This window comes from Oryctolagus cuniculus, chromosome 7 (assembly GCF_051225735.1).
Source record: "Oryctolagus cuniculus isolate XC-2025 breed Fujian yellow rabbit chromosome 7, ASM5122573v1, whole genome shotgun sequence".
In the NCBI taxonomy this organism is placed as follows: domain Eukaryota; kingdom Metazoa; phylum Chordata; class Mammalia; order Lagomorpha; family Leporidae; genus Oryctolagus; species Oryctolagus cuniculus.
In genome coordinates this window covers 78,284,022-78,309,565 of record NC_142873.1, presented here as the reverse complement: position 1 = coordinate 78,309,565, position 25,544 = coordinate 78,284,022, and the positions used below count along the sequence as shown (strand labels likewise).

At 43.7% G+C, this 25,544-nt stretch overlaps 1 protein-coding gene and 1 non-coding gene across 25 annotated transcripts in view; both read left to right on the top strand.

Annotated features, from left to right (window-relative positions):
• Window positions 1-3,628: 3,628 nt before the first annotated feature.
• MTF2 (metal response element binding transcription factor 2) overlaps window positions 3,629-25,544 on the top strand; it is an 81,837-nt gene continuing 59,921 nt past the window's right edge. For all 24 annotated transcript variants that reach the window (XR_016210897.1, XR_016210901.1, XR_016210896.1 and 21 more), the window contains exon 1: window positions 3,629-3,878. Coding sequence is in view for 3 of the 24 variants with exons in the window: in XM_002715858.6 (XP_002715904.1) it covers window positions 3,874-3,878 (5 nt within the window). In the remaining 21 variants the exon portion in view is untranslated. The remainder of the gene's footprint in view (window positions 3,879-25,544) is intronic.
• LOC127493893 (U1 spliceosomal RNA) lies at window positions 19,738-19,895 on the top strand. Its single transcript, XR_007924430.3, has one exon. It is a non-coding gene; the product is annotated as a U1 spliceosomal RNA (small nuclear RNA).

The following is a 25,544-nucleotide window of genomic DNA, read 5'->3' as shown; positions in this document are numbered from 1 at the left end:
TTGTGAACAACCCTAATGATAATCCCTGAAATAAATTACAACCATAAAGAGATTACTTTGACTGGAGTTAACTGTGCATCATATTTCTGAGGGACTTGACTGTTTTTTCTTCTGAAAGTCCTATTCCATAGCATGTTGCTTAGCAGAAATTTCTAAGACTGGTATTATCATTACAGGTGTTTTGTATATTTTACTGTGACTTCCTGAGTGTCCATGAATCCCTAAGCACCTGGTTTCCTCAATAATATTTGGTTATACTTTTATACTCTTGTACTAGCATAGGAAGAAAATCCTCCCTCCCCCTTTTAAAGACAGGCATCCTTGACTTATCTAATGCATGAGGGACTCTCTTTTTGTGGTGAAAGAAGCTGAAAGTTAGACCACTGAGTGGAAATTATGGGAAGGTAGATTGTAACTCAATATAAAGGAGAAATTTTGGCTTGCAGTAGTTCCCCTTTACCTATGGTTTGGCTTTTCAAGGTTTCAGTTACCTGTGGTCAACCATGGCCTGAAAATACTATATGGAAAATTCTAGAAATAAATAATTTCTAAGTTTTAAGTTGTATGCCATTCTGAGCAGCATGATGAAATCTCAGTTTTGCTTCATCCCCCTTGGGACATGAATCATTCCTTTTGTTTGGCACATCTATATTCTATAAAGGGCCTTCAAAAAGTTCATAAAAAATACAAAAACCTGGGGCTGGCACCGTGGTGCAGTAGGTTAATTCTCCGCCTGTGGTGCTGGCATCCCACATGGGTGCCGGTTCTAGTTCCGGCTGCTCCACTTCCAATCCAGTTCTCTGCTATGGCCTGGAAAAGCAGTGGAGGATGGCCCAGGTGCTTGGGCCCCTGCACCCACGAGGGGGACCAGGAAGAGGCTCCTGGCTCCTGGTTCCTGGCTCTGGATCAGTGCAGCTCTGGCCTCTGCGGCCATTTGGGGAGTGAACCAACGGAAGAAAGACCTTTCTCTCTGTCTCTTCCTCTGTTTGTAACTCTACCTCTCAAATAAATAAATAAATCTTAAAAAATACAAAAACCTATGTATGGATTAAACATTTTTTATACTAAAATAAATTTATTTTTAAATTCAATTTCCATGAACTTTTTAAAAATATTTATTTATTTATTTGAAAGGCAGAGTTACAGAGAGGCAGAGGCAGAGAGAAAGAGAGAGAGAGGTCTTCCACCCCAGTACTGGTTCACTCCCCAGAAGACCACAATGGCCAGAGCTGCGCTGATCCAAAGCAAGGAGCCAGGAGCTTCTTCCAGGTATCCCATGCGGGTGCAGGGGCCCAAGGACTTGGGCCATCTTCCACTGCTTTCTCAGGACATGGCAGAGATCTGGATCGGAAGTGGAGCAGCCAGGACTTGAACTGGTGCCTATATGGGTTGTGGGCACTGCAGGTGGCGGTTTTACCTGCTATGCCACAGCACTGGCCCTCCATGAACTATTTTAAATCCCTTTATATAGGCCATGTATGTACCTGTTAGTTAGTAACTGTCTTGGTTAAAGGATTAACTGTCTTAGTATTGTAGTGCTTGTGATCAAGTGACCTTTTTTTACTCAATAGTACTGTCAGAACACCCAAGTATTAATGAAGCAATTCAAATATGCCATAGAGAAGTTGTAAAGTGCTTCCTGATGGAAGTTAGTGCCTTAAGAAAAAAACTGTCTATTTAGAGTTTGCTAAGATCAATAGTACAATAAAATATGTTGAGAGAGAGAACATTCACCTAAGTTTTATTACAGTATGTTGTTATCTTATTATCTACATTAATCTCTTCCTGTGCCTAATTATAAATTAAATTTTATGATGGACATTTATACCTAGGAAACAACATAATATTTTTAGAGTTTGGTACTATCAGAAGCTTCTGGCATCCACTGGGGGCGTCTTGAAACACATCCCTCACAGATGAAGGGGGACTACAGTATCAGAGTTTCTGTGTAAACGAAATTAGACTGGCTCTGAGGTATTAAATCACTGAAGATAGTGAAGGCGAGCTTTGCTATCTGACAGAAGTGTTGTGGAGAACTTAGACAAAATGTTTTATTAGATTTAGTGGCATAGAAATATACCTGTCTTGTAACATCATCCTTTTTTTTTTTTTTTTTTTTTTTTTTTGGACAGGCAGAGTGGACAGTGAGAGAGAGAGACAGAGAGAGAAAGGTCTTCCTTTTGCCGTTGGTTCACCCTCCAATGGCCGCCGCTGCAGCCGGCGCACCGTGCTGATCCTGGCAGGAGCCAGGAGCCAGGTGCTTTTCCTGGTCTCCCATGGGGTGCAGGGCCCAAGCACCTGGGCCATCCTCCACTGCACTCCCTGGCCATAGCAGAGAGCTGGCCTGGAAGAGGGGCAACCGGGACAGAATCCGGCGCCCCAACCGGGACTAGAACCCGGTGTGCCGGCGCCGCAAGGTGGAGGATTAGCCTATTGAGCCACGGCGCCGGCTAACATCATCCATTTTTGAACTGCTTTTTTTTAAAGTCAAAATTTTCAACGTATAAAAGGCATTCAAGAAGAATTTATTACCAAGTAGGTTATAAGAGAATTGAGATAAAGTGAAAATCGAAAGGCAGATGCAGTAAGAGTGTAAGAAGATGGAGCTGAAATTAGAACTGTTGGAAACACAGCGGAAGGGAATGACCAAGATATTTAGAATATTGAATAATATTGGCTAACATGAATATGCTTATTTGCCAAGTTCTGAGGTCACAGGCTGAGGGAACCCCTTTTGAAATATGAGCAAAGTGTGGTTAGGCAGTTAAGAGGTATTTTTTTCGAGACAGAAAAAAAAATATGGGATTTACTATCCCTGGGCATAGTATCAGCCAAAATATAAAATGATTAAGAAATATTTTGACAAAGTTATAAATGTAGGACCATACCTGGCTACGAAGAGGTGCGAGACTGTATTTAAATGTCCCTCGAAGAGACAAGCACGCACTTTCACGGTTTTGTCAGTTGGGACCCCTATCGGCCGCAGAATATCGGGCAGGGTAAGGGTCTGCCTTACTATGAAAAAGTTCTGTATTCCTAAAATAAAACACCTTGCACAGGATTATTCTAATTTCATTCAAATTAAGAAGAATCGCAAAGGAGGTAAACCGAAAAAACATATCAGGAGGGAAAATTCTGAAAGCCTTCCATATCAGCAGCTCCTCTTAAGGAGTTTGGGGCTTAACAAAATATAATTCTGACACGCTGGGTCTCCTCCCCGCTGGAGGAAATTCTAACAGCAGGCCGCAGGGTGAAGGCAGAAGAACGTGCTTCAGGCGAAGTTTTCCCCGCGGAAAGGAAATCGGCCCAGCAAGGGACACAGAGCACCGTCTTATTTCCCAGGGAAGGAATATCACACTGAAGGTCCACTGCGACCGTCTCCGTCACTAGACACAGCAGCGCTGCTCAAGCGACAGCCAGGAGCCGTGCGCTCACTATTGTGTTAGCCCCGGCAGCGGAAGGACTCGGTCTCACCGCAACGTTAAAGAGTCCGTCTTTGTTCAGCCCCGGCTCGGGACGCAGGGCGCGGTGTTCTTCCGCGCTCGCCGCGCAGTCCCCGCCCCCGCCGCGGCCCTGGAGAGCTGCCATTCGGCACCGGAGTCGCTCTGCGATCCCAGAATGCACCGGTAGTCCGCGGGAAACCAAAATGGCGAAGGGCTGTAGCGAAGTGGGCTGTGTTTGAGGCCGGTGTAAGAGCGCTCAGTCTACCCGCAGCCCTCGTCCCCAAGGAGCTCCGTTTGTGTGTGCGTATGTGCGGGGTGCCCGGTGGGGCGGGTGCCCGGTAAGTGCTCGGAGTCGCAAGGGAAGCGCCCACGGGGACGTGATTGGTTGTTTTTTCCTGTATGAAGCGGTTGGCACCACTGAAGTGACCGAATGAGGTGAGAGACCTTGGCCTGGGAACCGACTCTTCCGGAGGAGGTGGGGGTGGGGGGAGCAGGAAGAAAGGAAGCAAGTATAAAAGGGAAAGATGGAGGATCAAGGTGGGGGTGGGGGCTCTCGTACGTGGGTGCCTTTGCAGATGTGTGTGTGTGTGTGTGTGTGTGTGTGTGTGTGGAAGAGAATGGGTGGAAAGCAGTAGTCAGTTGAGTGTTGGAGAACATTGGGACCAAAGGCGCTAGGAGGACGTTGGGGAAGTCCGTTGGAGGAACGAGATAAAACGTTGAGACGGGGAAGCTGTGTTTGGAGGGCAGGAAGGAACCTGGGGGCGGGAGACGGTTGGAGGGGCAGGATGAACCTGGTGACGAGGCGGTGGGGAGCCGAGGGGAGGAGCCGGTAGGAAATGGGGGCTGAGGGAGATGCGGGGAGCTCAGGAGGTGCAAAGCAAAGTAGCAGCTTGGAACTGGGGGCTGGTGGGGTTGTGTGGGATTGGAGTGAGCGGCTGGATGGGGTATGGGGATAAGTAGAGCTTGGAAGCCTAAAGGGAAGTAGTGGGAGGGAAAATGAGATGGGCGAGAGGTACCCTGTATTTGGAGTGCATCCAGTATCTGAGGCATTTCTTTTTAATTAAATCCAACTCGTACCCCTGCTCAGATGTAGGTTTGTATTGTATTCGTTTTTGCAACTGAGATAATTACGGTCTAAGGGATTTCTACTAATTTGCCAAGATTTCTTAACATATTTCGGCAGTGCCAGAACTCTACTCCGACTGTGTTTTACAATCTGGTGTCCTTGGTTGCTAGAATTTTTCTTTGGAAGCAATTAGAGGGAACAGATGGTTTTATCGGGGTGATTTGATGAACAGTGAAGGTTCATGAACAATGGGAAAACGGTTATGGAATGTTATTTTATTCTTGAGAGCGTTTAACTTTAGGACAGGAAACCATCTTATTATACCAATTCAAATGTAAAAGCCTAGGTAGGCCTATGTATAACATACAGGAAAACACCATGTGAGGTCAGTACAGAGCTAGAAATATGTAAATTGTGCCTGATTTAATTTGACTCCAGATGCTCCGGTAGTAGTAACTTTCTCCTTCAGATCAATTCCATGTGACTCTCCCGTGTACTACCTCGCCTACAGGCTGGTTTCAATTTCCATGTTTCTGATTCTCTCTTGAGAATTATTTTTTGTTTTGGGAGGGGGCAGTGACTTGCAAAGACAGTTGAATTTAAAAGTATTTACGGTGGATAAATAGTATGTTCTTAAAATTCTTTATTGGCCTTTTCAAATGTTTGAAAATACTTTAAAATGGAACCATTTTGACCATAAGTTTTAAGTGTTTGATAGTTCAGGCAAGGAAAGGGTTTTAAATTTCATAAATCAAAGTATTATGTTTTGTGTTTGGAATGTTAGGTACCTTCCCAAGTGTTTGCAGTGATAGCATGAGAGGGAATACAGCTTGTTAAGTTCCTAAATATAAAAATCTGAATTCAGATTTTAAAATTTGCTCACCTGATTTTTTTAAAGTGCTAAAAATGTTCTAAATATTTGAATTAAGAATGCACCTGTTTCCTGCTGCTGCAGATTTTTATGTGAATCGGCATTAACGGAAATATCAGATGAAATGCACACATAATTTTAGAACTTGATGTATAGAAATTATCTGGCTAACCCTTGTTTCTAGATGAAACAAATGTATTTAATAGTCTTTTAAATTATGTCTGTGGCCTCCAAGCTGTCTTTGGAAAGGAATTTTATTCTGTATATTTTGCTATGGGTCATAAACTCTTTAATGTCATGGATTACAAATACTCATATACCTTTTCATTAGATCTTTGAAAGGATAATTTGCTTTATTTATATTTTAGCATACTCTTCACATCTGACTTGAGGAAATTGAAAGTATACTGGTAATCTGTTTTAACAAATACAGAAATTTGCCTCTGAGGAATTGCCATGGCCAGCATCTGTAGCATTGGTAGTTCTGAGTGTAGAACTTAAGTGCTGTGTTGGTCTACCCTTCATGAATAATATTCCTTGGCTTTCTTTAGGAAAATTTGTTTTTTTAAAATGAAGTACAGTATAACAGCTCTCTCTTGGAATGTGGAAGTTGCTTTGTTGATATTTCTTTTTAAAATATTTATTTATTTGGAAGGGAGAGATAGAGAGCATTTAATCTGCTGGTTCTTACCCCAAATGCCTGTAACAGCAGGGGCTGGGCCAGGCTGAAGCCAGGAGGCTAGAACTCCATCTGGGTCTCCCACAGGGTGTCAGAGAACCAAGTACTTAGGCCATCATCTGCTGCCTTCCCAGGCACATTAGCAAGAAGCTGGATCCAAAGCAGAGTAACTAACCAATTCTGATACCTGTGTGCAACACCTGCCCCAGTGACATTTCTTATGTATTAGGGTGGTGCTGTCCAATAGAACTTTTGGCAATGATGGCAGTGTCCTATATTTGCTTTATTCAGTATGGTAGACACTGATTACACTAGAAGTGTAACTATTGAGGCAAAGAACTAAATTTATAATTTGATTTATTGAAACTAGAATTTTTATTTATTTTTTTTATTTTTATTTTTAGACAGGCAGAGTGGACAGTGAGAGAGAGAGACAGAGAGAAAGGTCTTCCTTTGCCGTTGGTTCACCCTCCAATGGCCGCCGCGGCCGGCGCGCTGCGGCCGGCGCACCGCGCTGATCCGATGGCAGGAGCCAGGAGCCAGGTGCTTTTCCTGGTCTCCCATGGGGTGCAGGACCCAAGCACCCGGGCCATCCTCCACTGCGCTCCCTGGCCACAGCAGAGAGCTGGACTGGAAGAGGGGCAGCCGGGACAGAATCCGGTGCCCCAACCGGGACTAGAACCCAGTGTGCCGGCGCCGCTAGGCGGAGGATTAGCCTAGTGAGCCACGGCGCCGGCCCGAAACTAGAATTTAAAGGCTGTATTGGACAGTATGATATTAGGAGCAGTTGTATCCATGTGTTAGGAATTGCCATATCTATTAACTCTGAAAGATGCAGGAACCTAAGGTGAAGAGCTGCCTTAGGATTGAGGAAGTTAAAATGAAATATTCTGGCAGGCACGGTGGTTCACTTGGCCAATCCTCCGCCTGTGGTGCCGGCACCCCGGGTTCTAATCCCGGTTGGGGTGCCATGTACTAGTCCCGGTTGCTGGTTGCTCCTCTTCTGGTCCAGCGGTCTGCTGTGGTCTGGGAGGGCAGTGGAGGATGGCCTAAGTGCTTGTTGGGTCCCTGCACCTGCATGGGAGACTGGGAGGAAGCACCCGGCTCCTGGCTTCGGATCGGCACAGCGCCGGCCGTGGCTGCCATTAGGGGAGTGAACCAACGGAAGGAAGACCTTTCTCTCTGTTTCTCTCTCACTGTCTATAACTCTCTCTCACTGCCTAACTCTGCCTGTCAAAAAAAAAAAAAAAAAAGGATGGACTATTCCTCATTTTTGTCACATACTGTGTCTTATGTTGTGTTGCAAAGGAATAATGAAGCTTGTGACCTCTCCAGTCTTTTTTTTTTTTTTTTAAGAGGTTTACTCTTTATTTTTCATTTATTTATTTATTTGACAGACAGTGAGGGAGAGAGACAGAGAAAGGTCTTCCTTCCATTGGTTCACCCCCCAACGGCTGGAGCTACACCGATCCGAAGTCAGGAGCCAGGTATTTCTTCCTGGTCTCCCACATGGGTGCAGGTACCCAAGCACTTGGGCCTTCCTTTACTGCCTTCCCAGGCCACAGCAAAGAGCTGGACGGGAAGAGGATCAACTGGGACTAGAACCCGACGCCCATAGAGGATGCCGGCGCTGCAGGTGGAGGATTAACCAAGTGAGCCACAGCACCGGCCTGACCTTGCCGGTCTTGAATACACAGGATTCTGCTTCCTATGTCAGAAAAGAACAAAAATGTTAGGAATGTTAATTTACTGTGTTACTTTTATTTTTTGAAGATTTGCAAGGCAGAGTGATAGAGTATGTGCACGTGAGAGAGAGCACATGCAAGGGACAACAGGACTTTCTCACAGGTTGAAGCCAGGAGCCAGGAACTTCATCCTGGTCTCCCACATGGGAGCAGGGGCCCAAGCACTTGAGCCGTCATCGGCTGCTCTCCCAGGTGCATTTGCATTGGAGCTGGATTGAAATCAGAGCAACTGGGATTGAGTGGTCACTCTAATATGGGATACCAGTGGAACAAGCAGAAGTTTAGCCCACTATGCCACAGTGCCAGCCCCTACTATGTTATTTTTATACTTTAGGGAGGTTGGAAAACTTACTAAGGAAAATTTCAGACATACCAAATGAACAGAGCAATATAATTAATGTGTCTATTCTTGTGTTATCTGTATCTCCACCCACTTTCCAGTTTACTACACTTTTTAGTTATTTTTTAGATGTTTGTTTTTGGTGTTGGGAATAAAATTTACTTAACAGTAAAATGCAAAAATTGTAACTTTATAGTTTTATTTATTTTAACGAGACATAATTCACATGCCGTATTTATATGTATGTAATTCACAAGTACCATTTTAAGACTTATAATTCAGGGGCTGATGCTGTGGCGTAGTAGGTAAAACGGTCACCTGTGACACTGGCATTCCATATGGACACTGGTTTGAGTCCCTGCTGCTCCACTTCTGACCCAGCTCCCTGCTAATGTGCCTGGGAAAGCAGCAGAAGATGGCCCATGTCCTTGGGTGCCTGCACCCGCGTGGAAGACCTGGAATAAGTTACTGGCTTTGGATCAGCCCTGCTATGGCCTGTTATGGCCATTTGGTGAGTGTACCAGTGGATGGAAGATCGATCTCTCTCTCTAACTCTGCCTTTCAAAGAAATAAATATTAAAAATAAGGGTTTATAACTCAGTAACTTAATACATTCACAGAATTGTACAACCATCACAGTTCTCTCTTTTTGGAACATTTTAATCACTTGAAAAAATCTGTATCCATTAGCAGTCACTCCCCATTCCCCACTCCCTTTATTCCCTGACAACCAATAATCTACTCTCTGTGTCTGTAGATTTGCCTACTCTAGACATTTTCTGTAAATGGAATCATGAGTATGGTATGTGATCTTTTCTGTCTGCTTCTTTCACTTAGAATAATGTTTTAAAGGTACCTATTTGTTGTAGCATGTATCCGTACTTCATTTCTTTTTATGGCCAAGTAGTATTGGCCATAAAAAGTATCACCTTTGCTGGACCTTGGGTTGTTTCCGTGTTTTGGCTGTTAAAAGAAATGCCACTTATGAACATTCATGCATTGGATTTGTGTGGGCATACATTTTCTTTTCTCTTGAGTACATATCTAGTAGTGGAATTGTTGGATTAGATACTAGCTCTGTTTAACATTTTGAGGAGCTGCCGGATTGTTTTTCAAGGAGACTGTACCATTCTACAGTGTCACCAGCAGTTAGGTTTCCAATTACTTCACATCCTTACCAGTACTTCTTGTTATCTGTCTTTTTGATTGTAATTATCCTGGTGGGTATGAAATGATTGTACTTAGCCGGCGCCGTGGCTCACTAGGCTAATCCTCCGCCTAGCGGCGCCGGCACACACCGGGTTCTGTCCCAGTTGCCCCTCTTCCAGGCCAGCTCTCTGCTGTGGCCCGGGAGTGCAGTGGAGGATGGCCCAAGTGCTTGGGCCCTGCACCCCATGGGAGACCAGGAGAAGCACCTGGCTCCTGCCTTCGGATCAGCACGGTGTGCCGGCCACGGCAGCCATTGGAGGGTGAACCAACGGCAAAGGAAGACCTTTCTCTGTCTCTCTCTCTCTCACTGTCCACTCTGCCTGTCAAAAAAAAAAAAAAAAGAAATGATAGTACTTGTGGTTTTGATTTTCATTTTCCTGGTAGCTAATGATTTTGAGCATCTTTCCATGTATTTGTTGCCCGTTTGTAGACCACCTTCAGAGAACTATGTAGGTCCTTTGTCTAATTTAAAAATTGGATTGTCTTACTGCTGAGTTACTTATTTTGGATACAAGTCCTTAATCAGATACATGATTGGCAATGTTTTTTTTTTTTTTTAAGCCTTTAAACCTTTTTTTATTTTTAAAAGATTTATTTATTTGAAAGAGTTAGGGAGAGACAGCGAGATCTTCCATTTGCTGGTTCACTCCCCAAATGGCAGAAATGTCTGAAGCTGGACCCGGCCAAACCTGGAGCCTAGAACTCCGTCTAGTCTCCCATGTGAGTTGCAAGGGCCCAAGTACTTGAGCAATCTTCTGCCGTCCTTGCAGGCTCATTAGGGAGTTGGATCAGAAGTGGAGCAGGTGAGACTTGAACCAGTACCATTATGGGATGCTGGTGTCACAGGCGGCAGTCCAAATTGCTGCACCACAATGCCAGCCCTGCAGTGTTCTTTTTCTGTTCTGTGAATCCTCTTTTTAGTTTTTTGATGATGTCCTTTGAAGTGCGGAAGTATTTAATTTTGGTGAAGTCCAGCTTATATTTGTGCCTTTTTTTTAAAAAAAAAAACTTATATTTAAAACTTATATTTATTTGAAAGACAGAGAGGGATCAATCTTCAGTATTCTGGTTTACTCCCCAAATGCCCACAACAGCCAGGAACCAAAAACTCTATCCAGGTCTCCCATATGGATGGCCTCCCAGGTACATTAGCAGAAAGTTGGATCAGAAGCAGAAGTGGGACCCCAACTGGGTACTCTGTTATGGGATATGGGTATCCCAAGCTGTGACTAAACCCTCTATCACAATGCCCACTCCTTGTTTGTGCTTTTGATATTATCTCTAAGAAATTGTTGCATATGAAGTTTACAGTGGTTTATTTCTGTGCTTCTAAGTGTTTTATAGCTTAGTTCTTATATTTATGTCTCCATCTATTTTGAGTTAATTTTTTTTCCGAAAGAAACCTTTTATTTAATGAGGCCAAATTTCATAAGTACAACTTCAGGAATATAATGATTCTTCCACCATACCCGCCCTCTCACCCCCATTCCCACCCTATCCCTTCCTCCCTCTCCCATTCCCAGTCCCACTCTATTCTTTAAGAAAACAAAAAACAAACGTGTTCCTCTGCCTGTGGTGTCAGCACTGGGTTCTAGTCCCGGTTGCTCCTCTTCCAGTCCAGCTCTCTGCTGTGGCCAGGGAGTGCAGTGGAGGATGGCCCAAGTGCTTGGGCCCTGCACCCCATGGGAGACCAGGAGAAGTACCTGGCTCCTGGCTTCAGATCGACGCAGCGCGCTGGCTGTAGCAGCCATTTGGGGGGTGAACCAACAGAAGGAAGACCTCTCTTTGTCTCTCACTGTCTAACTCTGCCTGTCAAAAAAAAAAAAAAAAAGAAAAAAGAAAAACAAAAAACCTGTTCCTCAACAGTCATGACAAACGCTGTTCAAGTTTGAGTTAATTTTTGTTTATGGTTTGAAGTAGGGATCCAACTTCATTTTATAGCACAGTTTTTTTTTGTTTTTTTTTTAAGATTTATTTATTTGTTTGAAGGGCAGAGTTAGAGAGAGGCAGAGAGAGATACCTTGCATCCGCTGGTTCACTCCCCAAATGGCTGCAAGTTCCAGACCTGGGCTTATCTGAAGCCAGGAGCTTCTTCTGGGTCTCCTGCGTGGGTGCAGGAGTACAAGGACTTAGGCCATCTTCTGCTGCTTTCCCAGGCCATAGCAGAGAGCTGGATTGGAAGTGGAGCAGCCAGGTCTTGAACAGGCAGCCACATGTGATACTGGCACTGCAGCCAGTGGCTTTACCCGCTATGCCACAGTGCTGGCTCCTACAATAGTTTTTTTAAGATGTTTCATTTGGGGCCAGTGCTGTGGTGTAATGGATGAAGCCACCACCTGCAGTGCTGGTATGCTATTTGGGTGCCAGTTTGATTACTGACTGCTCCACTTCTGATCCAGCTCTCTGCCATGGCCTGGGAAAGACACAAGTAAGGACCCAGAGGAAGTTCCTGGCTCCTGGCTTCCCTTCGGTGCAGCTCCTGCCGTTGTGGCCATTTGGGGAGTGGACCAGTGGATGGAAGACCTCTCTCTGCCTCTGCCTCTCTGTAACTCTCCCTTTCAGATAAATAAATCACTAAAAAAAGAGAAAAATGTTTTATTTGAAAGGCAGACTTAGAGGGAACTAAAGAGAGGTTTTCTGGGTCCGACACTCAAGTAGTGGGTAAGGCCACTACCTGCAGTGTCAGCATCCCATATGGGCGCCGGTTCAAGACATGGCTGCTCCACTTCTGATCCAATTCTCTGCTATGGCCCCTGCACCCACTTGAGAGACCTGGAGGAAGCTCCTGGCTCCTCCCTTTAGATTGGCTCAGCTCCACCTGTTGCAATCATTTGGGAAGTGAACCAGCCAATGGAAGATTTCTCTCTGCGTCTGCCTCTCTCTCACTCTGCTTTCCAAATGAATAAATTTAATTTATTCGTTTATTCCGAATGAATAAATCTTAAAAAAGTTTTCTATCTGCTGATTCATTACCCAAATGATCACAGTGGCCTGGAGCTGGGTTAGACTCAAGCCAGGAACCTGAACTCCATCCACTCCATCCAGGTCTTCTGTGTGAGTGGCAGGAGTCCAAGCACTCAGGTCATCATCATCTGATGCTTTCCCAGGTGCATTAGAAGGGAATTGATTTAGAAGTGGAGCATCTGGGACTTGAACCACTGCTCATATGTGATACTAGTGTCACAGGTGTTGGCTTAATCCATTGTGCTACACCGGCCCCTAGGGCAGAGTTTTTCTTTACAGTATTAATTTTTTAAAAGGTTTACTTATTTTGATTTATTTGAAAGACAGAGTGACAGAGTCATGTCTCCAGACTAGTCAGGAGAGAGGGAGGGAGAGATGGAGAAAGATATCCATCTGCTGGTTTACTCCCAAGATGACCACAATTGCTGGGGATTGTTGACGCCAAAGATAGGACCCAGAAACTCCCACAAGGGTGGTAGGGGCCCAAGCACTTGAGCCATCTTCTGCTTCCTTACCAGGTGCATTATCATGGAGCTGAATTGGAAGCAAGGTAGCCTGTACCCAAACCAGGGCTCTGATATGGGATGCTGGCATTGCAGGTAGCTCCCACAATATTAATTTTTGTGGCATATATATCTGTGGCATATGTTTAAAAGATAATCTACAAGAATTAATATATAAGAGTAATGTAGGTTTATAGTTAGGTAGATCAAGTGTATTCTTGAGTCTCATTTTGGGAAATGAGCTGAATATTTATGATTTACTATGTTTCCCATTAACTCCTATAGCCATTTGATGGGAAGGGGAGTAAAAAATACCCAGTTTTCCTAGTGGCTAGTGTTACCCCTTTTCTGTGTTTTGATGCTAGGATTCTTGGTTGTGTGCATATATTTTGAGTACTCTGCTATTGTCAGCTGGCCAGTTGGTGATCATAAAATGAAATCAGTTGTAAATGCTATATAGTACATAAAGTTAAAATATGAACATTAGTCAGTAAGATTCACTAAAGCTCTTCAGATAAAGGAGTGAGGAATTAAAATGGTTTTCCTAACTGTAAATTGAAAATACATTAAATACACCAGGAAGCCAGAGGCAGAAAGGTAAGTTGGGAGTCAGTGGTACTAGTACAGGTAAGAGCTGCTCCTCAAATATGGGAGTAGTTGTAGAATATATCTCAGAGGTGATCTTTAAGGAAAAATCAGCAGGATACGGTGAATGGTTGGTTGAGAAGACAGAGGAATCAGTTACAAATTTCTGGATTGAAGATATTAATGGTATTAGCTAGATGGAGAATATTGGAGGAAGGGAAGAAAAATAAAGAAACGTCATTGTTAAGGTAAAGGTATTGGAAGAATCCAGGTAAAAATGTCTAGTGGGTGATTGGAAATAAGGATCTGAAGCTTTTGATAGGTTTGAGCTAGTGATAAAGTGATTTAGAAAGTGGCAACAGTTGAAAATTAGTTAATCATTAGGAAAACATGACTAGTCAGGATAGGCACAACATATTGAATAAGAGCAGGGAACTCTAGGCAACTCTTAGCATTTAAAGGGGTTGACAGAAGGAGCAATCAATCAGTAAAGAAATGATCAGAGGAATGGGAAAGAGTCATGTATTATGGGTGGCAGGCATCTCAGAAAGGAAGAAAAAAAATTTCAACAAATAGGTTGTGATCATCAGTTAACATACAAAGGTTGGTATAGTGAGAACTGAAATTAGAACATTGTTTGGCATTTGGCCATTTAGAGATCTCTGATGCCATTGTTAACAGTTACCAGGATAGAAGTCAGTTTACAACTATTTAAGCAGAAAGCGCTTTTCTATGTTTAGTGGAGAAAAGAATGAGAAAAATGAAAAAGTAACTTCTAAGGATTTTTGTTGTTTTAATTTGATTTTGATTGTGACAGATACTCATTCACCAAAGGGAGTTTGAGGGGATTTAAAAAAGAGGAAAGGAGGGCTGGCTATGTGGCACAGCAGATTAAAGCCCCAGCTTTAATGGGTGTTAGCATCCCCTATAGGTGCCAGTTTGAGCCCCAGCTGCTCTACTTCTGATGCAGCTGCATGCTAATGTGCCTGGGAAAGCACCAGAGGATGGCCCAAGTCCTTGGGCCCCTGCACTCACATGGGAGACCCAGAAGAAGCTCCTGGCTTCAGATCATCTCAGCTCTGGCCATTGTGGCCATTTAGAGAGTGAACCAACAGATGGAAGAGCTCTCTCTGTTTCTGTCCCTACCTCTCTCTCTGTAAATCTGCCTTTCAAATAAATAGAATCTTTAAAAAAAAAAAAAAAAAAAAAGGAAAGGAGGTTATTGATGACATGAGGTTTTTGAGGCTATGAACTAATACCGATGAGAATCAACATGTTGTTAGAGGAATAGATGAAGTAAGAACTTTTGTGGGTGGGTTTAGGGAAAAGGGGCATGGAAAGAAAGTTAATGAATTTCACATTTTGTAGCTTCTGTTTTCTCTAAACTATCACACCTTGTGATGTGGATAGGAATTTCACCAGCTTCTTTCTGATTATAATATTTTGGGACAGTTATCTCCTTGCCCATTAATTACTTTGTATATATGTCTACACTTTTTGGAAATAAATGTAATTAGTGGGTTTCTGCTGATTTCAAGTTCCTTGAGTCCACAAGAGTAGGTCTTTGTCATCTTGAACTTTAAGCTCATTGAGGAGATTCTGGCAAAAGTACCACTTTCCTCTTTCTGTGACATTTGGCTGTTTGTTTTTAAATTTAGTTTTATAATATAAGGGTACTTCAAAAGGTTTGTGGAAAAATGGCATTGACGAGCAAGTATTAGGTGTATTGATTAAGATGCTGCTTGGGATATCCACATTCCATATCAGTGCCTGGGTTCAAGTCTTGGTTCTGCTCCTGATTCCAGCTTCCTGCAGGCATATACCCTGGGAAGGCAGCAGGTGGTATTCAAGTGGTTGGATCCCTACCACTCACATGGGAGACCTGGATAAGAGCTGCTGCTTTTGGCCTGGTTTGGTTTGAACTGTTGCAGGCCTTTATTGGAATGAATCAGCAAATGGAAAATACCTCTCTTCTTTTTTCGCTCTTTCAAAAAAAAAAAAAAAAAAAAAAAAGGCAGCAAAAGGATATTTATTGTGACACAAAAATTTTTTTGAAATCTGTGCATATGAAAAGTCTTCAAAAAGTTCATGAGAATGCGTGTTATGAAAAAACTTCATGGGTATACAATTTTTTAGCCAAAAATTTTTAATTCATTTTTCTGCAAATTAAAGTTGCTTTAAACATATAGAAGCAAAATGAACCAATTTTCATTTCTTAGAAGAGAGAATATCAGTTTTTTCTGTCCTCATGTTAGCTTCAGATTCTTTTTTTTTTTCTTTTTTAATTAATTTGAAAGGCAGAGTTACAAAGAGGCAGAGAGAGAGAGGTCTTCCATCCGCTGGGCCCATCTAAAGCCAGGAGCCAGGAGCTTCTTCTGGGTCTCCCACTTGGGTACAGGGGCCCAAGGACTTGGGCCATCTTCCACCGCTTTCCCAGGCCACAGCAGAGAGCTGGATCGGAATTGGAGCAGTTGGGACTTAACCTGGCGCCCATAAGGAATGCCGCCGCTACAGGTGGTGGCTTTACCCACTATCCACAATGCTGGCCCTAAAATTCTTTTTTTTAACTTTACCTTTGATGTCTCAAACTCTTAGCAACTAATATTTTGACAAATGTTAAAAATTAACTTTTGAAAATAAAGAAAGAAGGGTAGGCATAGTGGAGTAATGGGTTAAGGCATTGCTAGGGACATCAACATCCCATATAGGAGGGCCTGGTTACAAGTTCTACTTCCAATTCAGCTTCCCCTAATGCACATCCTAGAAGGCAGCAAATGATGGCTCAAGTACTGTGGTCCCTGCCATCCATGTGGGAGACCAAGATGGAGTTCCAGGCCACTGGCTTCAACCAGGCTCAATCCTGGCTGTTGCAGACATTTAGAGAATGAACCAACAGATGCAAGATTTCACTCACTGTCTGTCTCTCTCCCTGTCACTCTTTCAAATAAATAAAAACAAATTGAACTTAAAAAAAAAAAAAAAAAAAGGCTTGGCCATGGGAGTCAATTCATATGTTACTGTTCACAAAAATGGAGAGGTTTTAAAAATAAGAAAAATAATCTAACCGATAATATGCATATTCCAACAGTCTTACTTTGATAGACAAGCCTGAGTCTTTGACATAAAATACACATTAAAAGCAGAATCAAACAATTTTCTAGAAATTTACAAACCTATTAATTCCAGGTAAACACATGGAATTTCCATTGTAAATGACAGCTTAAAACAGTCCGCTTTTCATTGGATCGCTAAAAATTTTCATAGTGCCTGATTTATAAAGTAGGTACCTAAAAATATCTCCTGAGTGTACTAAAGAAAGCCTGTACTTAATAGTACACCTGGCCGGCGCTGCGGCTCACTAAGCTAATCCTCCACCTAGCGGCGCCGGCACACCGGGTTCTAGTCCCGGTTGGGGCACCGGATTCTGTCCCGGTTGCCCCTCTTCCAGGCCAGCTCTCTGCTGTGGCCAGGGAGTGCAGTGGAGGATGGCCCAAGTGCTTGGGCCCTGCACTCCATGGGAGACCAGGAGAAGCACCTGGCTCCTGCCTTTGGATCAGCTCGGTGCGCCGGCCGCAGCACGCCAGCCGCGGTGGCCATTGGAGGGTGAACCAACGGCAAAGGAAGACCTTTCTCTCTGTCTCTCTCTCTCACTGTCCACTCTGCCTGTCAAAAAAAAAAAAAAAAAAAGTACACCTACCAGTAAATAAATCCTACATTTAATGAAGCAGGTATCACTGCACTATGAAAGCACATATTCCACTACACACAGCTCCAAATTTATTCATGTAATTATCCACAATTAAAAAGCAAAAAGTCTTCTAAAATTGTAGCTAATTTCATGTCACTTGGAGACTAAAACTTCTTTACCCTGACTTTGGAGTTAGCCCAAGCCCTCTACAATTAAAAATAGTTTAGCCACTTAACAGGTTAGGCAATGACAGGTGTTTATTTACATTTCTGTTGAAGGTGCCTTTAGTACTGTCCATGAGATTACAGAAAATATCCTTAAACATCTAAAATTTTAGGGTTAATTAGTAGTTTTATAAAACATTTTTGTATGTTGAGGTTTTTTCAACAAGTATGTTTTTATGATCACAGAAAGACTTTAAAAATTGTAAATGATGCTGTTAAATATATCAAGTGTTTTCAGCATGGCAAAGAAATATCAAAATGACAAAAAAAGTCTTTCATGAAAGTTTTTTTTTTCTTTTTAAAGATTTATTTTGTTTATTTGAAAGAGTTACAGAGAGAGGTGGAGACAGAGAGGAGAGGTCTTCATGCGCTGGTTCGCTCCCCGGATGGCTGCAATGGCCGGAGCTGCGCCAATCTGGAGCCAGGAGCCAGGAGCCTCTTCCCAGTCTCCCATGCAGGTGCAGGGGCCCAAGGACTTGGGCCATTTTCTGCTTTCCCAGGCCATAGCAGAGAGCTGGATGGGAAGAGGAGCAGCTGGGACTAGAACTGGCACCCAAATGGGATGCTGGTGCCCAAATGGGATGCCGGCGCTTCAGGCCAGGGCATTAACCCATTGCGTCACAGCGCCGGCCCCGAAAGTTGTTTTTTTTTTTTTTTTTTTTTTTTTTTTCCGAAATCCAAGATTCAATCAAGTTTTACAGGTTGCATTTAATTTTCATATAACTTTTCTTTCTTTTTTTTTTTTTTTTAAATTTTGAGATGCAGAGAATGACAGAGAAACAGAGAGAGAATGCTCCTATTCACTGGTCCATTGCCCAGGAGCTGGGAACTCAATCCAGGTCCCCCACATGGGTGGCAAGACTGCAATTACATGAGCCATCACCACTACTTCCCAGGGTCTGCATGAGCAGGAGGAAGCTATAAACAGGAATCTGAGCCAGGAATCTAACCTGGTTTTATAATTAAGAAATAATGTCATTAGGATACAAAACTACACTAATAAAATGTTTTCAAATTATAAAAAGTATTTTTAGTACTAGGTAAGTGCTTTTAACCACCTCAGCATAAACTAGTATCCTTCTATCTATCCAGTGATGAAGAATTCAAGAATTACTGTCAAAATCCTTAGACTGACGGTCAACACTGGTGTTCAAATACCTGTAAGGAGCCCAGGGTTGTGCTGCAACAGGCTAAGGTGCCATCTGCAATGCTAGCATCCCGTAGTAAGCCCCTGCCATCCATGTGGGAGCCTCAGATGGAGCTCCAGGGTCCTGGCTTTGGCCTGGACCAGCCCCAGCCGTTGTGCCATTTGGGGAGTTAACCAGTGGGAAAAAGATCTCTTTCTCACTGTCTCTCCCTTTGGAATAAATAAATACATCTTTAAAAAAAAAAAAAAAAGAATATTGAGGATTGCGCTGTGGTGTAGCAGGTAAAGCCACTACCTGCAGTGCCAGCATCCCCTGTGGGCTCCAGTTCGAGTCCCAGCTGCTCCAGTTCTGATCCAGCTCTCTGCTGGAAAGCAGTAGAAGAGGGCCCAAGTCCTTGGACCCCTGTAACCAAGTGGGAGACCCAGAAGAAGCGCTCTTGTCTCCTGGCTTAGGATTGGCACAGCTCTGGCTTTGCGACCAATTGGGGAGTGAACCAGTGGATGTAAGACCTCTCTCACTCTCTCCGCCTTTCCTCCTCTCTCTATGTAACTCTTGACTTTCAAATAAATAATAAATCTTAAAAAAATTTTTTTACTAGAATGATAACAGTTTCTTGTTTCTTCCTTTCATGCTTCCCTGCTCATCAGAGACAACTACTTCTGATTCTTCTCTAAATAAAATATTATTGCATCTTCATCAATTTTAGATCTTCCTGTAATGTTAAATGAGAAATTTCTCCCAGCCCCTATCCCCTTCTTCCAGCATGGTTATACAAAAAATTTCTGTTTAAAATTTTGATTTGAAAGGCAGTGAGAGAAAGAATGTTCCCATCTGCTAGTTCACTTCCTAAACACTCACCATAATAGGGGCAGGCAGGATGCCAAATCTGGGAGCCAGGAACTGAGTTCCACATTGGTGTCAGGATCCCAGCTGCTTGGGTCTCCATTATCTGGAAGCTGGAATCAAGAGCTGGAGCCTGGAGTTGAACCCAGGCACTCTGATGTCCTAATCACTGGCACACTGCATGTGTCCTAATTGGTATCTTAACCACTAGGTCAGATGCCTGCCCCGTATAAAAAATTTCAAACCCTGTTTTCATTTATGATTATATAAAAATTATTTATATGTGATACTTCAAAGTAGTGATGAGAGAGCAAATACATGCAAAGAATTTAAAAAACAGTGTCATGCTTTTTAACTTTTAGTTATTTCTAGAATTATATTTCTTATACAATTGGGTTTAAAAATTATCTCATTAAAAACCAAAATTTGTTACTTACCTAGCAGGGGAGATATCATGATCAGGAAGGTGGTTTTCCCAGGGCAAGGCTTACCTCATTGCACTGTGGATGTGCTGACCTCTGCCATTTTCCCTAGGGGGAAAAGTTGGGGGGGCAGTATTGTGGTACAGTGGATTAAACTGTCACTTTAAATGCTGGCATACCATATCAGTGCCATTTTGCGTCCTGGCTCATTTGCGTCTGATCCAGCTTCCTGCTAATGCACTTGGAAAGGCAGCAGAAGATGGCCTTTGCTGCTAATGTGGGAGACTAGGATGGGGAAGTCCTGGTTCCTCACTTTGGCCTGGCCCACACCTAGCTGTTGGGTGCATTTAAGGAGTGAGCCAGCAGATAGTAGGTACCTCTGTCACTCTGAATCTCCCTCCCTGTCACTCTGCCTTTCAAATAGATGAATAAATCTTTTTTTTTTTTTTTTTTTTTTTTTTGACAGGCAGAGTGGACATTGAGAGAGAGAGACAGAGAGAAAGGTCTTCCTTTGCCGTTGGTTCACCCTCCAATGGCCGCTGTGGCTGGCGTGCTGCGGCCGGCACACGGCGCTGATCCGAAGGCAGGAGCCAGGTGCTTCTCCTGGTCTCCCATGGGGTGCAGGGCCCAAGCACTTGGGCCATCCTCCACTGCACTCCCTGGCCACAGCAGAGAGCTGGCCTGGAAGAGGGGCAACCAGGACAGAATCCGGCGCCCCAACCTGGATTAGAACCCGGTGTGCCGGCGCCGCAAGGCGGAGGATTAGCCTAGTGAGCCGCGGCGCCGGCCGATAAATAAATATTAAACATAATATAACACAGTTTGCTTAGTTTTCTTGGAGTATTGAAATCTTCACAGATCTTCAACTGTTATATAAAGTATCTCACAGTCTACTTTCCCACAGTGCCAGTCATAAAATTTATCAGTTGCATTTCCTTTTTCTCAGAGATACCCGCCCCTGGAGCACTTGTGAAGTTTTGCTCTAATTTGGACTTAGAGCTGCATAGGAATTGTCTTGGGGTTTGCCTGGGAATTATTTTGTATGTCTGCTGTGTTGGATTCTTTGCATACCATGTCTGGTTTTTACTTGGTTTACTGTCTTTGATATTAGTATTGGCTCTCAAGCCCAAAGAAAGTATATTTCATTCATACTTTATATGCCTGAAAAATCTACTAGTTTTGCCCTTTTGATTGACTTTGTATAAGTTATTTTTCACTCAGATTTTTTTTTTTTTTGGACAGGCAGAGTGGACAGTGAGAGAGAGACAGAGAGAAAGGTCTTCCTTTTGCCATTGGTTCATCCTCCAATGGCTGCCGCAGCCGGCACATTGCGGCCGGCACACCGCGCTGATCCGAAGGCAGGAGCCAGGTGCTTCTCTTGGTCTCCCATGGGGTGCAGGGCCCAACCACTTGGGCCATCCTCCACCGTACTCCTGGGCCACAGCAGAGAGCTGGACTGGAAGAGGGGCAACCGGGACAGAATCCGGTGCCCCTACTGGGGCTAGAACCCGGTGTGCCGGCGCTGCTAGGTGGAGGATTAGCCTAGTGAGCTGCGGCGCCGGCCCCTAGCTTCTAATCTTGATAAAATGATTGCCATTCTTAGCACTTTCAAAAAGTACCTTTTTCTCTGTTTCTAAGCATGTAGTATATATTCTTGATTTCTAGTACGAGGATCTTTTATTTATTTTTATTTTTAAATATTTATGTATTTATTTGAGAGGCAGTGTTAGAGAGGGAGAGAGAAGGAGAGAGGTCTTCTATCTGCTGGTTCACTCCCCAGATGGCTGCTATGGCTGGAGCTGGGTTAAGCCAGGAGCCAGGAGCTTCTTCCGGGGGTCCCATATGTGTGCAGGAGTCCAAGAACTTGGGCCATCATCTGCTCTCCCAGGCTCATTAGCAGAGAGCTGGATCGAAAGTGGCTCCCATATGGGATGCTGATGTTGCTGGCAAAGGCTTTACTAGCTATACCACGATGCCTGCCCCTATTTTTTTTTTTAAATATTTATTTGAAAGAATTAGAAGGTGAGGCAGAGGCAGAGAGAGATCCTTGCCCCCTATTTTTAAAACATTTATGAAAGAAAAACTGACGGAGGGAGAGATCTTCCATCCTTTGGTTCACTTCCCAAATGCCTGCAACAGCCAGGGCCATGTGAGGCCAAAGCCAGGAGCCAGGAACTTCATCTGGATCTCCCACATGGGTGGCAGGGGCCCAACCACTTGAACCATCATCTGCTCCATCTGTCATAGCCTCAAGATGCATTAGCAAGGAGGTGGATTGGAAACGGAGCAGTGGGGACTTGAACCAGCACTTCGATATGGGTACAGATTTCCTGAATGGCAGTGTAACTTGCTGTATACCTCTGTGCCCACCCTGATTTTCCTAATCTGACTTCTTTTATTATCCATATTTGAGTTTTGCTATATTAAAATTTCATCTTGGCTTTCATTTTAGTTTTAAAAGATTTATTTATTTATTTGAAAGAGTTACTCAGAGAGAGGAAGAGACTCAGAGAGAGTGAGATTTTCCATCTGTTGGTTCACTCCCCAAATGGCTGCAATGGCTGGGGCTGGGCCAGGCGAAAGCCAGGTGTCATGAGTTTCTTCTGGATCTCCTACTTGGGCGCAGGGTCCCAAGAACTGGGCCATCCTCTGCTACTTTTCCAAGGCCATTAGCAGGGAGCTGGATTGCAAGTGGAGCAGCTAGGACTGGAACTGGCACTGATACTGGTGTTACAGGCAGGCAGTGGCTTCACCTGCTACGCTTCAGTGCCGTTTAGCTCTAATTTTATTTCTCGGAGTTGATTGTTCTTTTTCTCATTAAATTTATGCAGTATTTTCTCAGATCTCTTGAAGATAGTATTACAGTTTTTTTTTTCATTGTTAGACAAACATCCCCTGATGATAGCTAAGGTTATACCATTCTTCCTTCTGTGTTAAGCATTGCCTTCAAGTGTCTTTTTTTTTTTTAAGATTTTATTTATTTATTTGAGAGGTAGAGTAAACAGAGAAGGAAAGACAGATAGAAAGGGCTTTCATCTGCTGTCTTACTCCCCAAATGGCTGCAACGGCCAGAGCAGAGTGGATCCAAAGCCAGGAGCCAGGAGCTTCTGGGTCTCCCATGTGGGTGCAGGGGCCTGAGCATTTGGGCCATCTTCCACTTCTTTCTCAGGCCTTAAGGGAGCTGGATCAGAAGAGGAGCAGTCAGGACATGAACCAGTGCCTGTATGGGATGCTGGTGCGCTGGCAGATACTTAATCTACTATGCCACAGCGCCTGCCCCTCAAGTGTTGTTTTAAAAGAAGGTTTTCTTTTTTTTTTTTTTTTTTCTTTTTGATGGTTATGTATTCATTTTTAGTTATTTGAAAGGCAAAGTGACAGGGAGGGTTGGGGAGAGAGATTGTCTACCCACTGGGTCACTCCTCAAGTGCCACAACACCTTGCACTAGAATAGCCCAAAGTCAAGAGTCAGGAATTCCATCAGAGTCTCATACCTTAGTGGCAGGAACCCAAGTACTTGAGCCTTCATCTGCAGCCTCCCAGGTGCATGAGCAGGAAGCTGAAGCAGAAGCAGAAGCAGAGGTGTGGGACTTGATCCCAGGACTCCAATATGGAATGCTGGTGTGCCAAGCACTGACTTAACCTCTTGTGCCGTAACCCACCCTTATTATAGTTTTAAAAAAATTTTTTTGTGTGTGTAGCACAAATAGATTGCATATAATAAATTTACTGGTTAATAAATTATTATAAGTGAAGACTTAAAAAAAAATTTAGTTATTGATTTGAAAGGCTCAGAGTCGAAGAGATCTTCCATCAGCTGGTTCACTTGCTTGATGGCCTTAGGGACCAGAGCTGGGACAGGCCAAAGCCAGAAGCTTCATCCAGGTCTCCCAAGTGGGTGCAGGGGTCCAAGCACTTGGGCCATCTTTCAATGCTTTTTCCAGGCCATTAACAAGGAGCTGGATCAGAAATGGAACAACTAGGACATGAAATGACACCCATATTAATGCCAGCATTGCAGACAGCAACTTTACCTGCTATGCCACAGTACTGGCTCCCTAAGTGAAACCTTCTGTAATCATCACAGAGTCAATGAGAACATTGCCCAAATTTCAGCCCTTCTATCCTCCCAACAGTAGCCATCATTCCTGACTTTTATGGTTATTACTTTTTTTTTCTTTATGGTCTTGCTATGCATTTTTACATCTTAAAGATTATAGTTTCATTTGCCATTTTTTCAATATAAGTTAAATTTTTTCTTTTTTTTTTATGATTTTTTTTTTTTTTAAATTTATTTGACAGGTAGAGTGACAGAGAGAAAGAGAGAAAGGTCTTCTGTTGGTTCACTCCCCAAATGGCCACAACGGCCGGAGCTACGCTGACCTGAAGCCAGGAGCCAGAAACTTCTTTCTGGTCTCCCATGTGGGTGCAGGGGCCAAGCACTTGGGCCATCCTCCACTGCTTTCCCAGGCCACAGCAGAGAGCTGGACTGGAAGAGGAGCAACTGGGACTAGAACCGGCACCCATATGGTATGCCGGTGTCACAGGCAGAGGATTAACCTAGTGCGCCATGGCACCATATTATTATTCCAACTGTTTTCCATCTTCGTATATTATGATTTGAGGTTTCACGTGTATTGTAGGATGGAATGTGTTTTAACTTGTTCTTTTTTTCATTATGGGATGGGAAGGAAGAGAGAAATCTTTGCTCTCATTGAAAAAAAAGTCTTGGCCGACGCCGTGGCTCACTAGGCTAATCCTCTACCTGGCGGCGCTGGCACACCGGGTTCTAGTCCCGATCGGGGCGCTGGATTCTGTCCCGGTTGCCCCCCTTCCAGGCCAGCTCTCTGCTGTGGCCCAGGAGTGCAGTGGAGGATGGCCCAAGTGCTTGGGCCTTGCACCCCATGGGAGACCAGGAGAAGCACCTGGCTCCTGGCTTTGGATCAGCCGCAGCGGCCATTGCAAGGTGAGCCAATAGAAAAGGAAGACCTTTCTCTCTGTCTCTCTCTCACTGTCCACTCTGCCTGTCAAAAAAAAAAAAAAAAAAAAGTCGTCTTCATGCCTTTTTTTTCTCTTATTTCTATCCAGGCCTCAAATACGATGAGTATTTTCATGACTTACAGGTCTTCATTTCCAAACCCAATTTTCTTTACGAGCCATGAATCATGATTTCCAACTGCTTTCTAGACTTCCTGATGAATCTTCCCTAGATATTTGCCACTTGTTATTAGTCTTTTTAAAGGACCAACTTTTTGCTACTCCATATAATTTTTCTTTTAATTTCTGCTTTTTAGTTTTTTTCTACTTTCCTTGGGCTTGGCTTTCCTATTTTTCCCCTTGACATGAGATGGATACTTAATTCATTAGCTCCTTTTTTTTTTTTTTTTTTTTTTTTTTAACAGGCAGAGTATACAGTGAGAGAGAGAGACAGAGAGAAAGGTCTTCCTTTTTGCCGTTGGTTCACCCTCCAATGGCTGCCGCGGCCGGTGCACCTCGCTGATCCGATGGCAGGGAGCCAGGTATTTATCCTGGTCTCCCATGGGGTGCAGGGCCCAAGCACCTGGGCCATCCTCCACTGCACTCCCAGGCCACAAAAGAGAGCTGGCCTGGAAGAGGGGCGTCCGGGACAGAATCCGGTGCCCCGACTGGGACTAGAACCCGGTGTGCCGGCGCCGCTAGGTGGAGGATTAGCCTAGTGAGCTACAGCGCTGGCCTGCATCCTATATGTTTTAATATGTAGTTTTTATTGTTCAATTCCAGATACTTGGTAATTTCTGTTAGGAAATGTTTGTCTTGATTTTCTTTCTTTTTTTTTAA